Source organism: Beta vulgaris, chromosome 5, assembly GCF_026745355.1.
Source record: "Beta vulgaris subsp. vulgaris cultivar EL10 chromosome 5, EL10.2, whole genome shotgun sequence".
NCBI classification, from domain to species: Eukaryota; Viridiplantae; Streptophyta; class Magnoliopsida; order Caryophyllales; family Amaranthaceae; genus Beta; species Beta vulgaris.
Genome location: NC_079206.1, coordinates 56,335,289 through 56,357,122, shown reverse-complemented (window position 1 = coordinate 56,357,122; position 21,834 = coordinate 56,335,289). Strand labels below are relative to the sequence as shown.

Here is a 21,834-nt window from a genome sequence, read left to right as displayed (position 1 = left end):
CCCACCAAGCCCACATGCTGGTACATATGAGACATGGTCCACATAGGTTGCCAACTCACCTAAACTGTGAATGGTCAAATATATATGCTAAAAAGTTTGATTAGACTAAACATAAGATTATAAGTCATAATGATATAAAATAATAAGGAGACACGTGGGTGTATGGATGTCTATGATTGGGTAAAATGGCCTTTTCACATTCCCTAATTAGGGAGGCCTAAGGTGACAGATATGAACAGTTGACTAATTCTATTTAATTAGATCTCTTAATCATATGGTGTTTGATGGATTATAGTGTATGGGTTTTCTAGACGTTTCAAACACCTTATAAAAAACGTTTAGTGAATTGAAGATTGACACGTGTTGGGTGTAATCTAATTTGTTTTCATTTCCTGAAAGTGGAAATATGTTTATTCCAATTATAGCATTTTGAAAGTGCTTAAAGAGGATATATGTGATCATATCTTTTTATAGATATTGCTATGGTGAAAGCAATTATTAAAACAGATGAAAACAAATATGCATCAAACACTATCTCTTCTAGATTATGAAGCTTGATAATCACATACATATAATCATTGTGAATTTATACGTGAATATTAGAAATTTAGCTAAGTTGCATATAATTGATTGATATATAGGTCGAATTGACAAGTTTTCTACAACTCGATCTATTTTCACAACAACTACTAGTAAGACATGTATGTATAGAACATAATGGTTGCAATGGGAAGATGTATTTTTTTTTTTTTAATTAGATATGGGACAATCAACATACTACTAGCAACTAGGTGATCGAAGTAAAAGTTAATTTTTTTTTTAGGGGTAGTAAAAGTTAATTCTTGGTCTCTTCCTATAAAGATAAGGAAGGAGAAACATTAGAAGAATGCTTATTGACCTTTAATAGATAACACCTCTGTTCTTTTTTATTACAACAATAGAGATTTTACGTTTGTTAATGCACAACTTTAACTATTAATATCTGTAATTATTTTTTAACAAATATTATATAAATATTATATTGTGAAAGTATAAATCGAGACGAATCTAACAAGATCCCACATGACTATATTTTTCCTTACGCAAAAATCACAAGAGATAGTGGAAGGGTGGTGAGTGAATAGTGTAAAAAACGCATTGTTACAATAGAAAAAGAACGGCGGAAGTATTACACTTTGTCCTTAATTTTCATTGACGAATTTTAACAATCACTTGATATTCGATAATGGTATGTTTTCCTACTAGAAGTATTATTTCTTTGCATCATAGGTATTATGTCTTTGAGAGTGCTACTTCATTTAATTAAAAGGGCAATAATTGACTACTCCACTGAAGTAGGAAGAAACATTCCATTCAGCGGAAATGACAACGACAGGATGGGTGTTATGTGCTCAAATAAAGATAAAGGTTGCCCTTGGAGGATATGGGCATCATGGGAGAGAGGTAAATAAAATTTTATAGTGAAGACACACAATCCTGAACACACTTGTGGTAGGACATATAAGGTGAAGAAAATGACATCCTCATGGATTGCATCTAACTATATAACAAAATTCAAGGTGAATCCATACATCAAACTTCATGACATAATTGAAACCATTTGGTTGAAATGGGAAATCAAATTGAGGTAGGTTTATGGCCTATAGAGCAAGGAAGAAAGGCCAAGCCTTTATTGTGGGAGAATACAAAGACCAGAGTTCCTTACTCCCTAGGTATGCTGCTGAACTACTGAAGAGCAACTGAAACAACACTGTGAAGCTGAAAATGAATGGTAATGTGTCCGAAAGAATGTACTCCTGCTTTGAAGCATTGAGGAAAGGGTTTATGGCAGGTTGCAGACATTTTATTTCACTTGATGGTTGCTTTCTTAAAGGGTCATTTAGTGGACAATTATTGGTTGTAGTTGGTAGAGATGGGAACAATCAAATGTTCCCCATAGCTTGGGTTGTTGTGGAAGTTGAAAGTACTGACAGTTGAACTTGGTTTCTAGAGTTGCTAGCTTTTTATTTGGGAACAAATGAAGGTGCAGGCTACATCATCATGTCGGATCAACAAAATGGACTGATAAATGCAGTGTCAAGTGTTTTCAACACAAGCTGAATCTAGGGTATGTGCATGACATGTATAATGTAATTTTAGGACAGTTTTAGTGGTAGTATTGGAGTTCAGAAAATAATATTGGATAATAGCTAAAAGCAGCACAGAGAATGAATTTTTAAGGCTCGGATTGAGGTAATGAGAGGAATCACTAATGCAACAGCTAAAGAGCTTCTGAAAAAGAATTACCATAAGTGGTGTATAGCTTTCTACACTTCAATGCCTTGTGATAGTGTGGACAACAACATGAGTAAGGTGTTCAATGTTTATATTCTTCATAGCTGACACAATCCTATCATTACAATGCTTGAAGATATTAAGGAAGGTTTAATGGAAAGATTACACAAAAAAAAGATATGAAGTTGAAAAAAAGGATATGTTGTTATGTCCGAGAATTCGGCAACAAGTTGGGAAACATCAAATATGGGCCAGAGGTTGGAATGCATTTTGGGAAGGTGGTTTCTGCTATGGTGTTAGGGATGGTGCACCTCCGACTAAATTTGTGGCGAACTTAGCTGAAAAAATATGTAGTTGCAATGCATGGCAAGTTAGTGGTATACCTTGCAAACATGCAGTTATAGCAATATGGAATAGTTGATGAGCCTGATCGAAATGTGAATGACTACTTCAGGAATAAGGGAGTGTATATTAAATCTTATGAATACCTATTAGAGCCATTAAATGGACCACAAGAATGGCCTGATTCAGACTTGGTAGTGATTGTCTCAACTCTAAAAAAGGCACAACACAGACCTCAAATAAAAAGAAGGTTATAAGTTGGTGAATTTACAAAATCAGGCAAGATGAAGAAAGTAGGGAATGTGATGACTTGCAGCTTATGTGGCATCCAAGGACATAATAAAAGAGGCTATAAGAATGTACAAACTGGAACTTTTAGGAGGTCTGGCAATGGAGGAGGTACTTCACACATTAATAGTGCAAGTGTGCCAATGCATAATAGAGGAGTTAGAGCTTACACCTTCCCTAATGGATATCATAAACGAGAAAATGTAAGTCATATGTTTTAATTAATTGTATTCTATTTAATATGTTGCTTTAGGTTTTATACTTTAATTGATTTTGATATTTGTTCCCATGTCTCAATCTACACAACATATACAACCAAGGAACCATCAAAACCAAGCAAGGGTTGCAGCATTCTACTCAGATCATGAAGAGCAAAGTGTATACAACTTCACTCAAGACTACATTGGTCACAAACTGAAGTGGGATCACAACATTTACAAATAATAACAGGCCAAGGATTATTAGATCTTGTAGCTGCCAAAAGACTTCAGAGCAAGATTTAGAAGTGCATTTATCAGTAAATAATTTCATTGAAGTCCATTATTAATTATAGATTTCATTAATATTTAGTTGTTCAGACCACTTTGATACAATTAAGACCTCACTTAGTTCTTCTTCAGCCTTTTGCTCTCCTCAACCAAGCAAAAAGCTAAAAAAATTTAACAAACAGATTTTGGATAATTATTGCTGATAATACCTATCTCAAATAGCAAGGAGGAAGCAGCACACGTAACCTACTATATATCAAACAACAAAAGATGATATTTTTGGCTTTCAAATGTTAATTGCTATCTTGAAGATTTTTTGGATTGAAATTGTTGTGTTTGCTCTGTTATTTATCCTTGTATTTTTTGACGTTGGAACAGATTGCTTTTGAACTTAGATTTAATTTGGTTTTGCTACTATAATTAATGCATCATCATTATTAGTGCAGTTATTGCTTTATTTTAAATTAATAGCTACTCTTAACAGAAGTTACAAAAGTTAACAGAATCCTGGATGGAGTCCCTTAATTGCAACATCTGAAACATTAGTACCTAAACTGCAACAAAGTTGAAAGTTTAGGGCCTAAGAGCGCACTTAACTCCTTTGTTGCCTATTAGCTAGCTAGTACAGGAGTATGCTACTACCAACTCTGATATAAAATATATCCGTTGAAGAGATTGATTTATTTATCATACTAGCATGAAGGAAAGACTGATATATATATATATATATATATATATATATATATACAAGGAGTAACCCTTTTAATTTAGTTAGCTCAATTGAGAAACCTATTTCTCAGCAAGTGAAAATTTGACGAGACTATTACTGGTGAGGTATTGTTATGTTTGTAGTAAAATGTGGCTCACACTAGCGGCTAGGCGCGGACGTGGTTGATTAGTTGTTAAAGTGGCTCGCAGGTTAATTAATATGTTCGCAAAGCATGGGGCTGGTGGCTGGTGGGTTTTTTTGGGTAGCGTGTTGCAGGGAACAAAGCTACCTGGGTGCGTTGAGGATGCGTAGGTTGTATTAATGTTGTTGTAGTTGAGCAATTTGAGCTCAAGTTTGCAAACAAAGGCAAGGCTGCTTGAGTGTAGTTGGTGTTGCATTGTGGCTCTACTGGATTACTAGCTTTGCATTAATTAGTTAGCAAGTTTTTAAGTTTGTTATTATTGTTATAAGTTATTTCCACACATGTTGCTGAATATAAAAGCTCATGTAAAAGATTATGTTAGCTGGAATGTTCCATTCTCTCTAAAATAACAAAAACATTTTTCCTTTCTCTCTCTATACTTCTTTCTCTGTGAAATGATCTGAATATCACTAAATAACATGGTATCAGAGGTAACTGAACAATTTCGATCCTTTTCTCGGTCAATTTAGGCATTATTCTTCATTATTTGGTGAATTTTATCCTGAATTATGGTAATATTTTTCTAAAATCTTGCTTCTAGAATCTGAATTGTTTCTTTATTGTTGTGATTCATCTGTCATCTGAAAATTCTGGTTATATTGCGTGGATTCTTGTTTGAAATATTTGAAATCTTACTAAATTTGTCTGAAATTTCTGAATCCTTGTATGAAATTCTTAAAACCTCTGAAATTCTTCTGAAATCCTGAAATACTTCCATAAATTCTCTAAATTCTTGTTATTTTGATCTATGATTTCATAAATCTTGAATCCGAATTGATTGATTACTCATAGTCTTCATTCATAGAAATCTGCACATCAACTATTTTCTAGTTTGCAAAACTAAAACTCTAGCTAGCTATTTCTTCAATCATCTCTTCATCTGAACTCATCAATCCTTCATCAAAATGCCTGAATATGAAAACTCTACATCTGAAACTCCAACTCTTCAACCTAATCAATCCAACACGTATCTTTTACATTCATCCATTATTGGATGCTAATTCAACACAAATTGTTTCTTTGAAATTCAATGGAACTAGATTTAGTGACTGGAAGAGATCTATGATGATTTGCTAAAATTGTGTTTTGTTGATGGAAGTCTAGAAATACCTGATAAAAGTAGCAATGATTATACAACTTGGGAGCACTGTAATAGTCTTGTCATTTCTTGGTTGTTGTCTAATCTTGATCATTCAATCAAGAAGAGTACTATTTTTTAGTACAACAAGAGAAGTATGGAAGGACTTGGAAAACAGATTTGGATATTCCTCAATGACACGGGTTTATTCAATTAAATAAAAGTTGTTTGAAATTATGCAAGGTTCTTCAAGTGTTTCGGAATTTTACACTGAGATTAAAGGTCTTTAGGATGAATTGCATGTGCAAATCTAATACCTTACTGCACTTGCGAGAAGTGTACCTGTAATATGACACAAAGAGTTCTCACAAGAGATCAGGAGCATCGTCTCATTCATTTCATGATGAAACTCAATGAGAGTTTCTCAGTTGTTAGAGGAAACATACTCATGAATCAACCTTTACCTCATGTTGCTCAGGCATATAGGATGTTTGCCCAATAAGAAAGACATAAAGAAGTTGCTCAAATGTCTAACAATAACACTAAACCACTGGCACTTATAGCAGATAGAAGCATGGGTTACAAATCTTACAACAACAACTTTCAGAAGTCTTATGGTCAGAACAATAAGGCACAGACCATTACAGGCAACAAAAGGCCAAGATCAAACTACTACTGCACTCACTGTAAGATTCCAGGGCATAGCCTGGAAAGAGGCTTTAAAATCAATGGATATCCTCTTGGTTTCAAAGGTTTAAAAGATACTTCCTCCGTTTTTTTATAGATGCTACATTTCCCATAAATGGAAATGTCATAATAGATGCTACATACCATAAATGGATTCCTTTTCATCATAAAAATCTTAAAATACTATTAGAAAGTTGGTGGTCCCCCACCTTCTCTTTTAAAATACTCATACTTTTTCCTTAACAAATGGTTTTTTATTCAAAAAGTGGTGGTCCCCTACTTTCTCTCTCTACCTTTCTTAAAAACCCCCCACTTTCTCTATGTAGCAACAATAAAAACACGGAGGAAGTAAGAGAGTAGCAGCTATGATAACACCTGATACATTAGCTGATACATAAGAATTAAAGCCTGATTCCATCTCAGTTATTTAGTTTAATCAACTCATGACCCTTCTGAACAAACAATCATCCAATGAAGCAGAACAACCAACTGGACATGCTATGATGGCAGGTACTTTCTGTTTTGTATCCTACTCTAACAGTAGTTGGTTACTAGATAATGGTGCTACATACCACATTTGTTCCACTTTGGAAAAATTTCATGATTATCAATCTGTGTTGGACTTTAACTACACTATCACAATACCAGATGGAAGCAAAATTCCAGTTAAACACATAGGTTCAATTCACCTAAACAAACACATCACACTACATAATGTTTTACACATACCAGATTTTTAATTCAACCTTATTTCTATTCATAGGTTGTGTAAAGATCTTAATTGCAAAATTACATTTACTCACACTCAATGCTTTGTTCAGGACCCCCCTTTGACAGGTGCATCAATGCTTCTTGGTATCTTGAAAGCTGGGCTCTACAATATTGAAGAGTCACCAGCTACATCTGCCATATCTCAAATTTCTTTTGTACATACTGGTTCATGTTTGTCTACTGTTAACATTGCCAAGATGTGGCATCTTAGACTAGGTCATTTACCCTTTTTCTCAAATAAAACATGTTCTTCTTGAGTATGATGTTAAGTCTTGTATTCATGATAATGTTTGTTATGTGTGTCTAGTTGCCAAACTAACTAGGAAACTCTTTCCTACTAGTGATACTCACACTGTTAAACCTTTTGAACTTCTACACACATATGTGTGGGGTCCCTATAGATCTAAAGCACACATAGTTTGTAATCAATTCTTAACAATAGTGGATGATTTTACGAGGTTTACATGGGTGCATTTACTTAAACTGAAATTTGATGTTGTGCCTATTCTACAAAGCTTTTATCAATATGTTGTCACATAATTTAATGCTAAATTTTTTTGTGTGAGATCTGACAACGCTAAGGAGCTAGGAGAAGGAGACATGAAGAAAATTCATGACAGTTTGGGTATAATTCACCAAACTAGTTGTTCTCACACCCCTCAACAGAATGGTACCTTTGAAAGGAAATACATTCATCTGTTAGAGACTGTAAGAGCTCTAATGTTTCATTCTAAGGTTCCAACTAAAATTTGGGGAGACTGTGTAACTTGTGCTGCATACCTCATCAACAAGATGTCTCTGAAAATACTTTAATATGCCACTCCTTTATGAGAAGATGTTTTCTAAGCCACCATTAGATCATTTAAAAGCTTTTGGGTGCTCATGTTATATGTCTAATGTGAAGGCACACATGACCAAGTTTGATCCTAGAGCACAACTAGGTATGTTCCTAGGATATTCTGTCACTCAGAAAGGCTATAAAGTGTTTAATCTCTCCACTCAATAAGTCATTGTATCTAGGGATATTGTGTTTCATGAGAGACACTTCCCATATGATATTCAGTCTCAACTCACTACTGGTGTTGCTGAGTCTATTTTTGTTCTTGCTGCTACTTGTGATGTATTTGATGAAGGTTATCCTACATCTTCCTCAGTTCCTATCCCCATTCTTCTTCGTCTACATCTTCTTCACACAATGATTCTTCATCATCTGAACTAAACACTCCTGAAATAAACACTTCTCCTACTTCACATCTATAAAATAAACCTCTTGTTACCTTAGATACTACTGACATAATTGATCTTAGTCATATCATTCCTTCACAGTCTACTCCTACTCTTAGACATTCAACCAGAACTCACCAATTACCCTCTTCTTAAGGATTATCATTGTCATAAAGCTACTACACATAAAGCCTTTCTTGCTTATCCCTCTCTTCAAATCCAAAAACCTCTTAACTATGATGAGGCAATAAGTAAACCAGAATCGGTATTGGCCATGAACAAAGAAATCCAAGCCCTCCATGCATGACAATGACACTTGGGAGTGGTTGATCTTCCTAAAGGGAAGAAACTTATAGGTAATAAATGGGTTTACAAGGTGAAATTAAAATTTGATGGGTCTTTAGAGAGGTGCGAGGCGGGGTTTGTAGCCAAGGGCTATAACCAAAAATATGGCATTGACTATGAGGAGACTTTCTCCCCAATAGTCAAAATGCCCACAATTAGGTGCATTAGAACACTGGCAGCAAACGAAAAAATGGCCTATTTACCAGTTAGATGTTAATAATGTGTTGGAACACAAGGTGACACTCAAGAAGGGGGGGGTTGAATTGAGTGACGAAATCTAATCGATTTTCGCAATACCTTGGTTATGACACTGTACCAGGCACTGTGCGAATCGCTCGTAAATCTCTGATTTGAGTTTTTGCAAAAACTAATTAAAACTAAAACTATATGAAATCAACACTCAAACACAAGATATAACGTGGTTCAATCTCACCCCTAAGATCTACCACGAACCAAACTCTTTTATTTCTTTGAATCCTAAAATATCAACCTCTTGATACAATAAATTTCCCCCACTACTAACCCTAGTAGTGCTCCCCAACACTTAATTCTAAGTGTTGCTACTCTCTATTATAGTGAAATTACAGAAATAAAAGATCCTCAAAAGTGTGCTTGTTATTCAAGAAAATTAGAGGATAATTACAAACTTCATTTAGTTTCCTGACCTGACTAGAATTGTGCTATACTCTGTGCCTTAAGAAGCTGTTTTCAACTCTTAGAATCTCCGATTTTTCTCTCTCTGAAAACGTGAATGTAAAACTAAGTTTCAATCCCTTTTATAGCATATATTCTAATTGAAAATCCTTTTCTAAGTTATGATTATCTTTTACTCCTAAGATTAAGGGATAGAACCTTTTCTTTTAAGAAAATAAACTTTATCCTTTTCATCTTTATCCTTATTTCTAAAAAGATAAGATTTCTTTAAATCAGTGTTTATCCATAATCTTGATAATAACCAATTTGATTTCCTTTTTATCTCATATTTCGTCCTCATTTATTTCGAAATCCTTTTTATCAAAACAGTTTATGAAAATCTTGTTTTTATAAAACTATTTTATCTCCATTTTTATCAAATCCGTTTTTTCGAAAACACTTTAAATTCGGTTTTTTTATAAATTAGTTTTCCCAAAACTTTATCAAAACTATTTTCTAAATTCTTAATTACAATTTCCTTTTAAGATAGACATATGAAATTAAATGATTATTTATTCCCTTAACTCTAAGAAAATAATAACCATCCTAATTTCATATTTCTATACTTGGCACACAATATATCACCTAGTTCTAACATATTACATTTTGCATATAGTAACTAAACTTGGAATACAATCTTGATTCTTCATTTCTTCAAAGTCTTCCTTTGTTCATTCATTTTCATTGACTTCGAAGCTTGATAACCTTTTGTTAAACATTTGTCACACATATTCATATTATAGAACATATTGTTTATCATCATCAAAATAACATTGACTTAGAGTCAACACAATGCTTTTCTCCATGGAGATTTGCATGAAGAGGTGTTTATGAAGGTCCATTCTGGTGTAGCTTTTCTCCATGGTATATACAGTTCAGTCTTTGAGCCAATTTATGCAACAACCTAGAACTTCTCATCTAGTAGCTTTGCATCACACTCTTAGGTTTATTAATGCTATAATTGGTCAAAGTATTTTACTTCAAGAATTCAAGGAAGTAACCAGCTCCAATTACAGGTCTTCTTATACCCAGACTCAGCTGCTTGTCCAGTTTCTATTAGAAGATCCATCACAGGGTATATACTCTTGTTTGGTAAATCTCCTATTTCCTGAAGATCTAAGAAGCATGACGCAGTTAGTAAATCTTCCTCTGAAGCTGAATACAGAGACATGGCTTCTGCAGCTTCAGAAGTTACTTGGATAGTAAGACTGTCAGAAGAGTTGGCACTAGTACAAAAATGTTGATTTGCGTCGGACCCAAACCCCTATTTGCGTCGGACTTTAGTCCGACGTCACAGGTCACGACGCAGATGACCTGAAATTGATCTGCGTCGTATGCAAAAACGGCGCAGATTAGTTAGCTATTTGCGTCGCACGTTTTATATGGTGCGACGTAGATGGCTCTCCCCAGCCCAACACCAAGCTTCAAAGGGTAATGTGCGTCGCACATTGCCTAGGGTGCGACGCAAATGAGTAATTTGTGTCGCATCTTCGGCTACGTGCGACGCAAATTGCAATTTTTTTTTTAATTTTATGAACGAATTTCGAGGTAGATTGCCGGAATACCTTCATCGGACTAGGAAAATACCATCCTTTTACTGAAAATTTCAGATCTGAAAACGAGAAAAAATGAACAAAAATAATCAGATATAAATGCCATAAAAATAAACAAAAATAATCAGATATAAAAAAATGAAATGATTAAAACAGATAATAAAACTCAATTCCATAGAACTTAGATCTGAATTGAAATCGATGAATCACATGCAAAACACGAAATGAAACGGTTAAACAAAGAAAAATAAAGAAAAAGAAAGAATACCTGATCGATTTCATCGATGCTTTCTTTGCTTTCGACACCGTCGGTAACGCCCAATAGCTCGGCTCCCTTGATCGGTGCTTTCTTTGCCTTCACAACGGCCAATAGTTCGGCTCCCTTGATCTGTAACGACGCCCTTCACAACGACCAAAGAAAAAAATGAAACGAAAGAGATGATGTTTACTTCTTCAAGTGAAACGAATAAATTTCGACAAGTGAAAGAGAGAGAGAGAGGGAGAGAGATAGAGAGAGAGGGAGAGAGGGAGAGAGAAAGAGAGGAAGACGTGGCTGGGTACTGATGCATGGGTGATGGGGATTTGTTTCGTTTTAGGTTAAGAGGGATATTTGTTAGGGCGGCCCAAACTGATGTGCGTTGCATGGGCTTGGGGTCCGATGCAAATTAGTAATTTGCAACGCACCTCAACGACGTGCGACGCAGATAGTTGTCAACCATGTGCGTCGGATGGGACTCGGGGTCCGACGCACATGAACGATGTGCGTCGCACATCATCTGGATCCGACGCATATTTCTCGTATTTGTTGGTTGTGATTAGTTGTTTTGCGTCGCACTCTAGCTCCCATGCGACGCAAATTCACTTTTTGCGTCGTTTCCGTTGTAGTGCGACGCACTTTGGGGGACGACGCACTGAAATTTTGCGACGCACTGAAATAACAAACACATTTTCCTTTCTCTTTCTAAACTTCTTTCTCTATGAAATGATCTGAATATCACTAAATAACATGCTCAAAATGTTTATTGGTGCTATTAGGAGTTTGTTTGTGTAAAATAATGTGGGTTGTTGTATTGTTAAGGCAGTTGATTGAAGTTTGATGGGTGTCGATCGGGTTCATCATTACACCACCAGACCACCGCCCTTAAGCCCACTCTTTCCTCTTGCTACTTCGCTGCTCTGATCTCTTGATGTCTCTATCTCTGTCCACTTCATGAATAATGAAGCGACAATATATAATAGCACCACCAATCACACTAACCGTCAAACACCAGCACTATCGAAAGCCGACCTCTCCCCAGCCCAAATCGCCGCCTCAGGCCTTCCGTAGGCAAGCCTCACGTAACCAAGTTAAGAGAGACAAATTGAACTAGTAAGTTAGTATTTTTTTTAGTTTATCAAAATACATAATTTGCCTTGGAATTTTGGCTAAAAATTCATATATTGACTATCCTTTTCTTCCTCCCTCTTTGTGCATCAAAGTCATCCATTTTCACAATTTTCTATGTGAATTTTTAAAGATATCTTTTGGCCATAATCCAATGCACAAAGTTCATTAACGTACGTAATTGTGGCTCATTCTTTTTGTTGAAGTCCTATGTTAGCCATGTAAGGACTAAGCAAATGCTAACAGATTGTGCAAGCGAATGATAATATGGAGAAATTAATGGACATAATAAAACTAAAATAAGTAAAACTTGAGATTCGTGAGAGAACCATGCGCAAAACTACACTAGGACTTTAAATCTAATATAAGATACTACTGAATTCTCTCTATCGGCTCTATAACATCACTCTGAGATTAGTAATGTCTAATATGCATGACAAACTTATTATCTTTCTTTCAGGATAACTAATAATCAAGTATATATGATATGCTGGTTACAAATGAGACTGCATGTCGAAGAATCCAGAAACTACATGCATGATCGATGCTACGTGCGAGGTTAAAGGAGCAGGTGCTCTACCTTCGCCCAAGCGAGCATTCCCTTCAATTTAGCTTATTTGACCTAAACTCGCCTTTCGTTCAAGATCAATGGAACAACAAGGTCACAAGGAAAAGCCTTCATTGGATTAGTTCCTTCCGATGGCCCCCTTCACCATGTATAACCAGGTTTACAAGTATTTCTTTAAAATCTTATTGATGGCGATAAATTTTTGACAGACACATGCTGAAGGTTAATGGACCAATTTTGTAATTTATGAATTCTCATTGATGAATAATTGTTACAAACTTGAGGAGATACATATGATATGTGATATGCAAGGTTTCATAAGAAAACTCTTGCTTATGAATGTGGTAGGAAGTACATATGACTCCACACTTCTACGTACAATGCTAACACATATTTATAGAAAGCGTATATCTTACTCTACAATATTGTACACTAATCTTATATGATCTAATAATATGATCTAATAATATCTGATGTTAGATTATTCTAGATTCTTCATTCCTAGATTTTTCTATAATATGCCTTGATTACAATATATATTTGTTTAGATAACTCTAAAATTCATCTTTATTTTTACACTAGATTTTTCTAGATTACTACTTCTAACAGGGGACTCATATTCTTATTCAACCTCCTTAATTGCGCGAAGCACATTCACTCTTTTAACGAAAATGGGTTATTCACGCACATACCTAGCCTAGAGTTATACATCAATAATCTAAAGAGGTTTAATATGTGTACATCTCCTCTAGATTTACTATTATATCGAACAAAAGTTCTTTTTCAAAGGTTAAGGCAATCTAGTTCTGACTTCTGAGGACCTATCAAATTCTCGTGAACTTCTTGTGGAAGTTCATGATGACATCGTTGCAATGTTTAGAGCTGATTTCCGGTATCAGTAATATTAATTGTTTGATGTAATTTATACCACAAATGCTCATCCATCCTACAAATATAACTATATAAGTAGTTCAAAATGTACATGTTTTACCTACTGCGAGCAAGGTTCAGATAATCAGAAGAAATTTTATTTTTGAGCAAGAAAACTGATTGAAGAATTTGCTCCTCCATGGTACAAGTCTAGAAGATCCTCTTGAGTTCATTTTCTTTTATTGTTTGAATTAGTTGGTTTTCCTGTAAACAGTAGTTTAGTTTCTGTTTCTGATTCTATGAACCTTCTTTCCGGATATAAGTAACGAGACAACAAAATATATTTGTATGTTACCTTTTTGTTTTTGTTTTTTTTAAAGGTGGGAGGAAATCCTTTGGACTGCTCTTGTACAGGGTCTTCATAAATGCCCGTTACAATAACTTTTTTTTTGTTAGATTGTATATTAAGTTTTGTGAAAATAATTTCTAGTAATTCTTTGTACAAACTATTATTTTCATGCAAATCCCACAAACTTAAGAAACATAAAACTTTCTCTGTTTTTTAAAAATGATTGTACTATATAGTGATGCGGGAATTTATTAGATACTTTTTGATATATATTTTCAAAATATATGTTTTTTATAATTTTTACAAAGGAATAAAAAGATATAACAATGATGGTTTATTATGTACATTCATATGCTCATTTAAATTGTGCATTTATATGCGTAAAAAGTAATTCCTTTTTTATTTGCAATTTAACTAGGTGTACGAGGGATTTAAGATTTGAAGACACGAGGACATCCGCCGACCAAAGGATAATTGGGGTTTTGCCTAGAAACCACCACAATGTCCCAACTTAAAATTGATGAAATTAAACCACACAAACTCATGATCGGAAGGTCGATGCTCTACTCTTAAGATCCCACTTGATTCCTAAAGTATATATATCTCTATTATATAAGTGAAAGGAGAGAAAAAAGTAAAAATTGGTGTCTCCTATAAAAAGTCTGATATATCCTTAATAAATTTAAGGAAAATGATATACATAGCCCTTAGGGCTATGTATAAGGTGCTTAAAATGGAAATAAAATATTGAATCAAGTATTTATTACCTCAATTGATGTGAAAATATGTCTTGAATTCTTAAATTGTTTTCATTTAAAGAAATGTATTTAATGCTTATATGTAGCCCTAAGGACTACATATAACATTATCCTAAATTTAAACTATCATATATATTAAATAGTTTTTTATTCTTCTTACTTGCTATATATATTCAACAAATTAATAATGGAGTTGCATTTGAAATTTCAATTAAATATAAATTAAGGAGAATAATTTCCTTTCCTGATAAAAAAAATAAAAATTTACAATATAACTTGGTTGATAAAATATAAAGAAAAAAAATACTGATAATATTTTAATATCTAAATATTAGTTATTATTCGGTAATCATATATAAATCAAACTCTTCCACTTTATTAATATTCAACGATTGAACCTGATACACAAAATTTTCCACTTTATTTGAGCACAAGCTTTCTTCTGCTTTATATTATCTTCTCTCAATCTATATATTTGAAGTGGTGAATAAATAACTTAAAAAAATCCCACGAAACATTGATTTAAGAAAAACATATTTAAAACAATTATAATTGTCTGTTCGAATCAAATTTTTTGCAACACTGATGAATAATTTAATTGAGAAAAAAACGTTAATATGACATGCAACATAACACGTAAAAGATACTAGTTCAAAATTAAATCAAGGCATAAGTAAAGGATCATATTCAATATCTATCTTTCTGGACTTTTGGGTGTTGTTTGAATGTTTCAAAAAACTAAAAGCTACTTGCCCTTATATTAAGTGAGTTTAAAAAGAGTAACACTTTATATTCTCAACAAAAATTCCCAAGTAGTTTCTGGGAAGCTAACACCCTTTACGTAGACTGCGTAGTTAGGCTATCTCGTTCGGCCATGCAAGTGACAAACGAGTCATTCGGGTCGGTTACCTGAGCCATATTGGGTATACTTTGGGCATGTTCGGCAAAAGTAGCTGTTGGCTGTTGGAGTAGCTGTTAACTGTTAGCTGTTGACTAGTAGCTGTTAGCTCTTAGCTGTGAAAACACTAAAAGCTACTCCAAAAGTTGTCGCCGAACACGCCCTTTGTCTTCGAGTTGAGTTCACAAGAATTGGTTCTGATGCACTCGACTATGGGTGCATTCCGATCTATATTATGTTGGATTTGGTCCAATTTTGGTTTGATGGCTCTGGTCAATATTAGATCAGGTTTAGTCAAGTCGAATCAAATAACCAATATTGAAAATTATGGTTTATCTTTTATTCGCATGTTCTTTAGATCGGGTTCAAGTCAAATTATCGTATTTTTTATTTTTTGTTGTTAATATTATGAAAATATATGTTGACCTTAATAGTTACTTACTTGGTTATGTTTGATTTTTTTTTTGAGTCGTTTTGGGACACTTGAATAAAGAGTTGTGTTCAATTTTGACTAATTTTATGTCGACTTTGGGTCATTATTATTCTAGTCTATTTCATGTCGTTCATATTTCGTTTGTTGTAGATGTTATTTCTGGGTCTAACAATTTTCGAGTGGGGTTTGGGTCAATTGTTGTTTGGATAGTTTCGGTTTATCTTCGGGTATGATTGAGACATTTTTAGATCGATCATTTTATTTTAGATTGTGGTTTGAATTTAGTCATTGTTTTCGAGTGAAAAACGAAATTTGGTTGGGTATTTCAGGTCGAGTAATCAAGTATGAGTTATTTTTGCTAGCTCGAGGGTCCATGCTAAATGAAAAAAGAGTTTAAATTGATATGGTAGCTCAAACTTTGATCGAAGCCAATAAGTTGTTATAACTGCTAGGGTATTTGAATGCATGAATTATTTATTGATAGAACTATATAGTTTTAAAAAAAGAAACAAAAAACTTTTAAAATTGCAACTTTTTGGGAAACTTAAACAAGTTTTGGATTGAAAATTTTAATTCATCATCTCCATATATTTATAAGCTACTCAAAGTAACTCATCAAGTTAAGTCCTGTTGATCGAACTCCTCAAATTTTATCTAAGTTACATGTCAAACAACTTTTCTTATTTCAACACATTGGAGATTACATTAAGTAGGTATCTGTTGATCTTTTTGCTGTCATATAGACAAAAATCGTCTAACATTGCATCCAAACATGGTAGAGATTCTCGAATAAAGAAAATACACTAACAATTATATACATAAATAATGCATGTGTGTCAGTGTGTATATATAACAATCATAGTATAATATGATTATTGTTATACTTCCTCCATTCTATTATAAATGAAACGTTTGCATTTTCACACAATTTAACGCGCTTCTTTAATCATTAAAATCTTTAATTGTGCACACTTAAAAAATATAAAAAAGTTACATTTTGATAGTATGCATCGAGATGACGAATCTAACAAGATCTCACTTAATCATGTTTTTCTTTATATAATGACGATAAATTGGAGTCAAAATTGATCAATGAATAGTGTCATTTCACCCGATGTTTTATTTAAAAACAGAAAAAATAAAGTATATATGATCTTTGGAATAAGCTAATAATAGTTTTATAATGAAGATATTACTTATAAGTTAAATGAGTTGCGACGTAATTTAATACTATATGAATAAATTCAAATCGCTGCGAATCGAAATTCGAATCTTAAAATTATTTTTTTGAATTTTGGTTTAGTCAAGATTTAATCTAGAATTGGACTGTGAAGTAACACCTTTCCTTTGTATCTCAATGTGATTCTCACTTTAGCTTTTTGAAGTTATCAAAAGAAGATCATTAAATGAGTGTAGTTTTTATGATCAAAATTGAGAGTGAAAAGAAAAACTACTACTTCCATCTCAAGTACACTCATTTGTTTCAAAAGGTTTTCAATCATTTGTACCTAGTGATTTGACTAAAAAAAATAACCCTTTTGAATATTTCTAGCTTGATAGTATAATTTGACTTTTATTTCCATTTATCTCCTATTCTTAACCTATAAGTTATTACAAAAAAAAGGGGTTAAGCTATTATGAACAATATGAACTCACTTAAAATATTACATACAACTTAATGTGCTCTCATTTTATATATTTTATCTTCTTCCCTTAATTTTCAAGAGTAAAATTAGTAGACTAAGAGGACTTGGTCCCAATCCTAGCTAGTTGCTAAATAGTCGGTTATCAACACTAACAGCTTGAAAGCACACTGCAATTGCAATGAAAGATTTTTCAAGTACTTCTACAAGAAGACACTTGGAGGGTCATATTTGTCAATCTCACTTTGAATAAAAGCTACTTTTATAAAATACTAAACTTTATAGACTTTTTAACTAAAAAAGACATTTAGAAGCTTCACTAGGAATATTTTAGAGGGAATTTTCCCACTTTTTATTATTTTTTTCCTTTTATATTTAATAAGTTATATTCTATAAATAATATACTAAGGCTTCTTTGAAATTATCCAATTTTGATGGGTAGAATTTTGGATGATTCTGGCTATAACACACATAAAACAACCAATAAAAGTGTTTGAAAAGCCTTCTTCCTTTTGTCCTCATTCATGCTGATGTATCTTCATTATTTTAATCCTCAACTTAATCTTTATTTTATTATAATAATTAAGTCATGAGAGATCATTAAAAGTCAAGATTTTAGTAATTATTAGTAATTAATTAATACATCTGGGAATTTTCTTATAGATGAGTTGGCTCTAGTCAGATTTTACAGAAGCCAGGATTTATTACAGTACAATACATTAAATTAAATAGTTTAGTAGTAATGAAAAATGCTTAATTTTTTTCTACTAAAAGAAAAAATAAAAATGAAAAATAGGTTAAATTTGTAAATCTCAAATGACAAAGTTTCCTTGCATCCCACGTCTCTCCTTTCTCAGAACCACCAGTATTTAGGGACCTTAGTTACCCATTTATGCGATTTTTCATAACACCCTTTTCATTTTTTCTAGTCCAAAAAAATTTTCTCACCTTTGTTTTACTTCTTCAGTTCTTCTTCTTCTTAGTGATTTTCTTTAAAAGGCATAAAAAATCTCCATCCCAACTTTCATTTCATAACAATCTCATCTTTACCTTTGTGTTATTGTGTATGTGTACATAACATACAAATATTTTCTTCTTTGATTACTTACTATTTGTAAGAAAATTTAGAATTCCTAGGTACCCTTTTAATTTGGTGTTGAATTTATGTTTCAAAACCTAGCTGTTTATTGGAAATTGTAGGAGTTATTAGTTGATCAAATTCAAATACCCAATTGTTGAAAAAGAGGTACTCTTTAAGAATCAGAGAAAAATCTGCTAAAAATTTAGCAAAATTTCTCTAGTACTTGTTAAGAGTTGTAGGAACAAGGAATGGAAAACATGGCTGATCTTGCTAATGAACAAGAACCAATGGACTTACCGCCCGGATTCCGATTTCACCCTACCGACGAGGAGTTGATCAGTCACTATTTAGCACCAAAGGTTGTTGACAATGATTTCTCAGCTAGAGCTATTGGAGAGGTTGATTTGAACAAGTGTGAACCATGGGATTTACCAAGTATGTTTTTTGATCAAATAGTGAAAAATTCAAGTTTCTAAAACAAAAACAAATTAACTTTGTGATCTTCATTTTGTAATTTGTATGTAGGTGTTGTTTAATACATATTGCTAATGAGTTTTATGGTTGTTTGGTTGATTATAGAACGTGCAAAAATGGGAGAAAAAGAATGGTACTTCTTTTGTGTAAGGGACAGAAAATACCCAACTGGATTAAGAACAAACCGAGCAACTGTGGCAGGTTATTGGAAAGCTACAGGGAAAGACAAAGAAATCTATAGGGGAAAATCCCTTGTAGGTATGAAGAAAACCTTAGTTTTCTACAAAGGCCGAGCCCCGAAAGGCGAAAAATCGAATTGGGTTATGCATGAATATAGACTTGAAGGCAAAACATCTCTTCAAAATCTCCCTTCTAATGCAAGAGTAAGCACTAAATTGTGTTTTTTTGGTTATTTTTTCTCTTCCCCTGAATCTCCCCTGTTTTCCTCTGTTTTCTTCCCCTGTTTTTTCATTGAACTAATATAAATGATCATTTTTTGGTGGATTTTGCAGAATGAATGGGTGATCTGCAGGGTATTTCAGAAGAGTGCAGCAGGAAAGAAACTTCCTTTTCTAGGATTAACAAGATCAGACTCGTTTGGCAATGAGTTTAACCCTTCAAGTAATTTGCCACCTTTAATGGATTCCTCACCTTACAATACCAATTATGGTGGTGCTTCTTCTCACGTGCCCTGCTTCTCCAATACCATGGAAACTAATCCCCAAACAAGCCATTACCAAAACACTAATCAACCCTCCTATGATGGGTTGATCAACAATCCTTACAACTCGATTCCCTTGAATTCGAGCGAAAATCCTTATTTCCCTAGGTTTGGAGGTATGAATCCTTTCTTGCCTTCTCAAACAGGATCTTATTCAGGGAATTACATGTTATCAGACCAACATATTCTCAAGGCTATTCTTGAAAATCATGGAACAGAGATGAAACAGAGCATGAAAACAGAGGCAGTGAATTACAGTGCTTCACAAGATACTGGTTTAAGCAGTGATATGAATGCTGAAATCTCATCAGTTGTTTCAAATTATGACATGGGTCGGAGGCCATTTGATGATCCGGATGAACCATCGACGTCCGGTGGACCGATTGATTTGGATACTCTTTGGAATTATTGAAGAAATTATACAGCAGAAGAAGCAGAGGTGATCTTAGATGACATTAGGAAGAACAAAAAATTACAAAAAAAAAAATTATATATATTGCAGATTATATTTACCACGTTAAATTATTGAAGGTTTCTACTAGTTTGATGTATAGAATTTACTGAATCCAATTAAGGAGACAGATGGAATACGATAATATTCTGTATTATATGATATAGTCAATAGCATACAATTTAACAACTGGTCTAGTCTTCTTTTGTTTCTTATTTTTATACCTTGATTTGGTGGTTAGTCTTTTGAATGTAATTTGTTAGATTGAATGTATTGAAGATTAGTGCCATATTGATTCAGATTAGTGAATTTTTATCATCAGTTTGTTTATTTAATGTGGAGTTAAGGTTTTGTGTCTAACATCCATGGATTTATATTATCACTTTGTTTAGAAAAACAAACTTGCTCTAGTCCATGTAAATTTCTTCAAGTTTCAATTTTGCAGTCATACACTCTCCTCTCTCCTCTCCTAGACGAAGTTTCATGAATTAGGTACCCATGAACGGTAATATGATAGAGTATAAAACTATTCTTGGAACTCCAACCATCAGCTTAAGTTTTTGGTTGAGTTGGTCTTTTGGCATGGTATCAGAGCCAGTGTGACATAAAGGTCACACAACCATCAACTTAAGGTTTTGGTTGAGTTGTGTATTTGTTCATTTGAAAGACTCAAAGAAAGGTCCTTGATTTTTTTATGCGCATGATACACCCAGATGTAGAGTAGATACGTAACCAATTTTCACAACTTCTCATTATAGTTGAATATTGTCTTGTTCGTCGTCATATATCGCTCTTGAAAGAGATCTAAAATGAAAGGGGTGATCATGGAGCTCAAAACTCTTAAGAAGTGTATGTGTTTGGTATGTAATGATCTAGAATTGAGGTTCTTTTCAAATACTTTTCATTAATTGCGGTATTTTGGGGGCTAGAATGAATATGCTGTTACAATCTTAGCAATCTCTTTCCTTCCTACATTAGAATGCATGAATATGCACCCATCAATGGATAAAGTTTGGTGAAAGGACCACTTCCATGACCTGACTCATGGATTACTACTACCTTTGTCTTTATTCTCCTCAAATTAATGGGGAAAAAAATAATAATACTAGTAATACTAGAACCGTTACTCTTAACAAAAGAGAGAAACTATGCTATCATATTCATGGATGCTCTTTGAATTTGTTGCCTTATCTCTTAGAATCCGTCCATATTTTTCTCTTATCTTCTTTTTCCTTTTTAAGTTAAAAGTCATGGCTAAACGCTTTATAATTGATGAGAAATTACTTAATTGAGTAACTCATATAATTTGTGATGTGCCTAAATGATCAATTAAGATTGAACTGAGGCACTTAGAATAAGGAAGCAAGGAAAAATTCCGTCAGAAAAAGAGGAAAGGTGTAAGAATATTAAAGCAAAAATATATCTTAAGTGAGCTTAACTTTTAATCGCAATTATTGTTCAAGTGAAATCTTATTTAGCTATACAATGAATCAGCCATAATGCCATATGGCAATTAAAGGGCATGTAAAAGTGTCAACTCTTTGCATACA

At 33.4% G+C, this 21,834-nt stretch overlaps 1 protein-coding gene across 1 annotated transcript; it reads left to right on the top strand.

The window, feature by feature from the left end:
* Positions 1–18,460: 18,460 nt before the first annotated feature.
* LOC104894023 (NAC domain-containing protein 100) lies at positions 18,461–20,630 on the top strand. The gene is made up of 3 exons (XM_010680181.3): positions 18,461–19,073; positions 19,218–19,495; positions 19,625–20,630. The coding sequence occupies exons 1-3, from the start codon at positions 18,887–18,889 to the stop codon at positions 20,243–20,245; spliced, it is 1,086 nt and encodes a 361-aa protein (XP_010678483.1). The 5' UTR covers positions 18,461–18,886; the 3' UTR covers positions 20,246–20,630.
* Positions 20,631–21,834: the final 1,204 nt, after the last annotated feature.

Excerpts from the sequence above, each read along its gene's own strand:
- LOC104894023 (XM_010680181.3), top strand. The coding sequence starts at position 18,887 with ATGGAAAACATGGCTGATCTTGCTAATGAACAAGAACCAATGGACTTA. Across the intron at positions 19,074-19,217 it reads TGAACCATGGGATTTACCAA|AACGTGCAAAAATGGGAGAA; the intron begins GTATGTTTTTTG and ends GGTTGATTATAG. Across the intron at positions 19,496-19,624 it reads ATCTCCCTTCTAATGCAAGA|AATGAATGGGTGATCTGCAG; the intron begins GTAAGCACTAAA and ends TGGATTTTGCAG.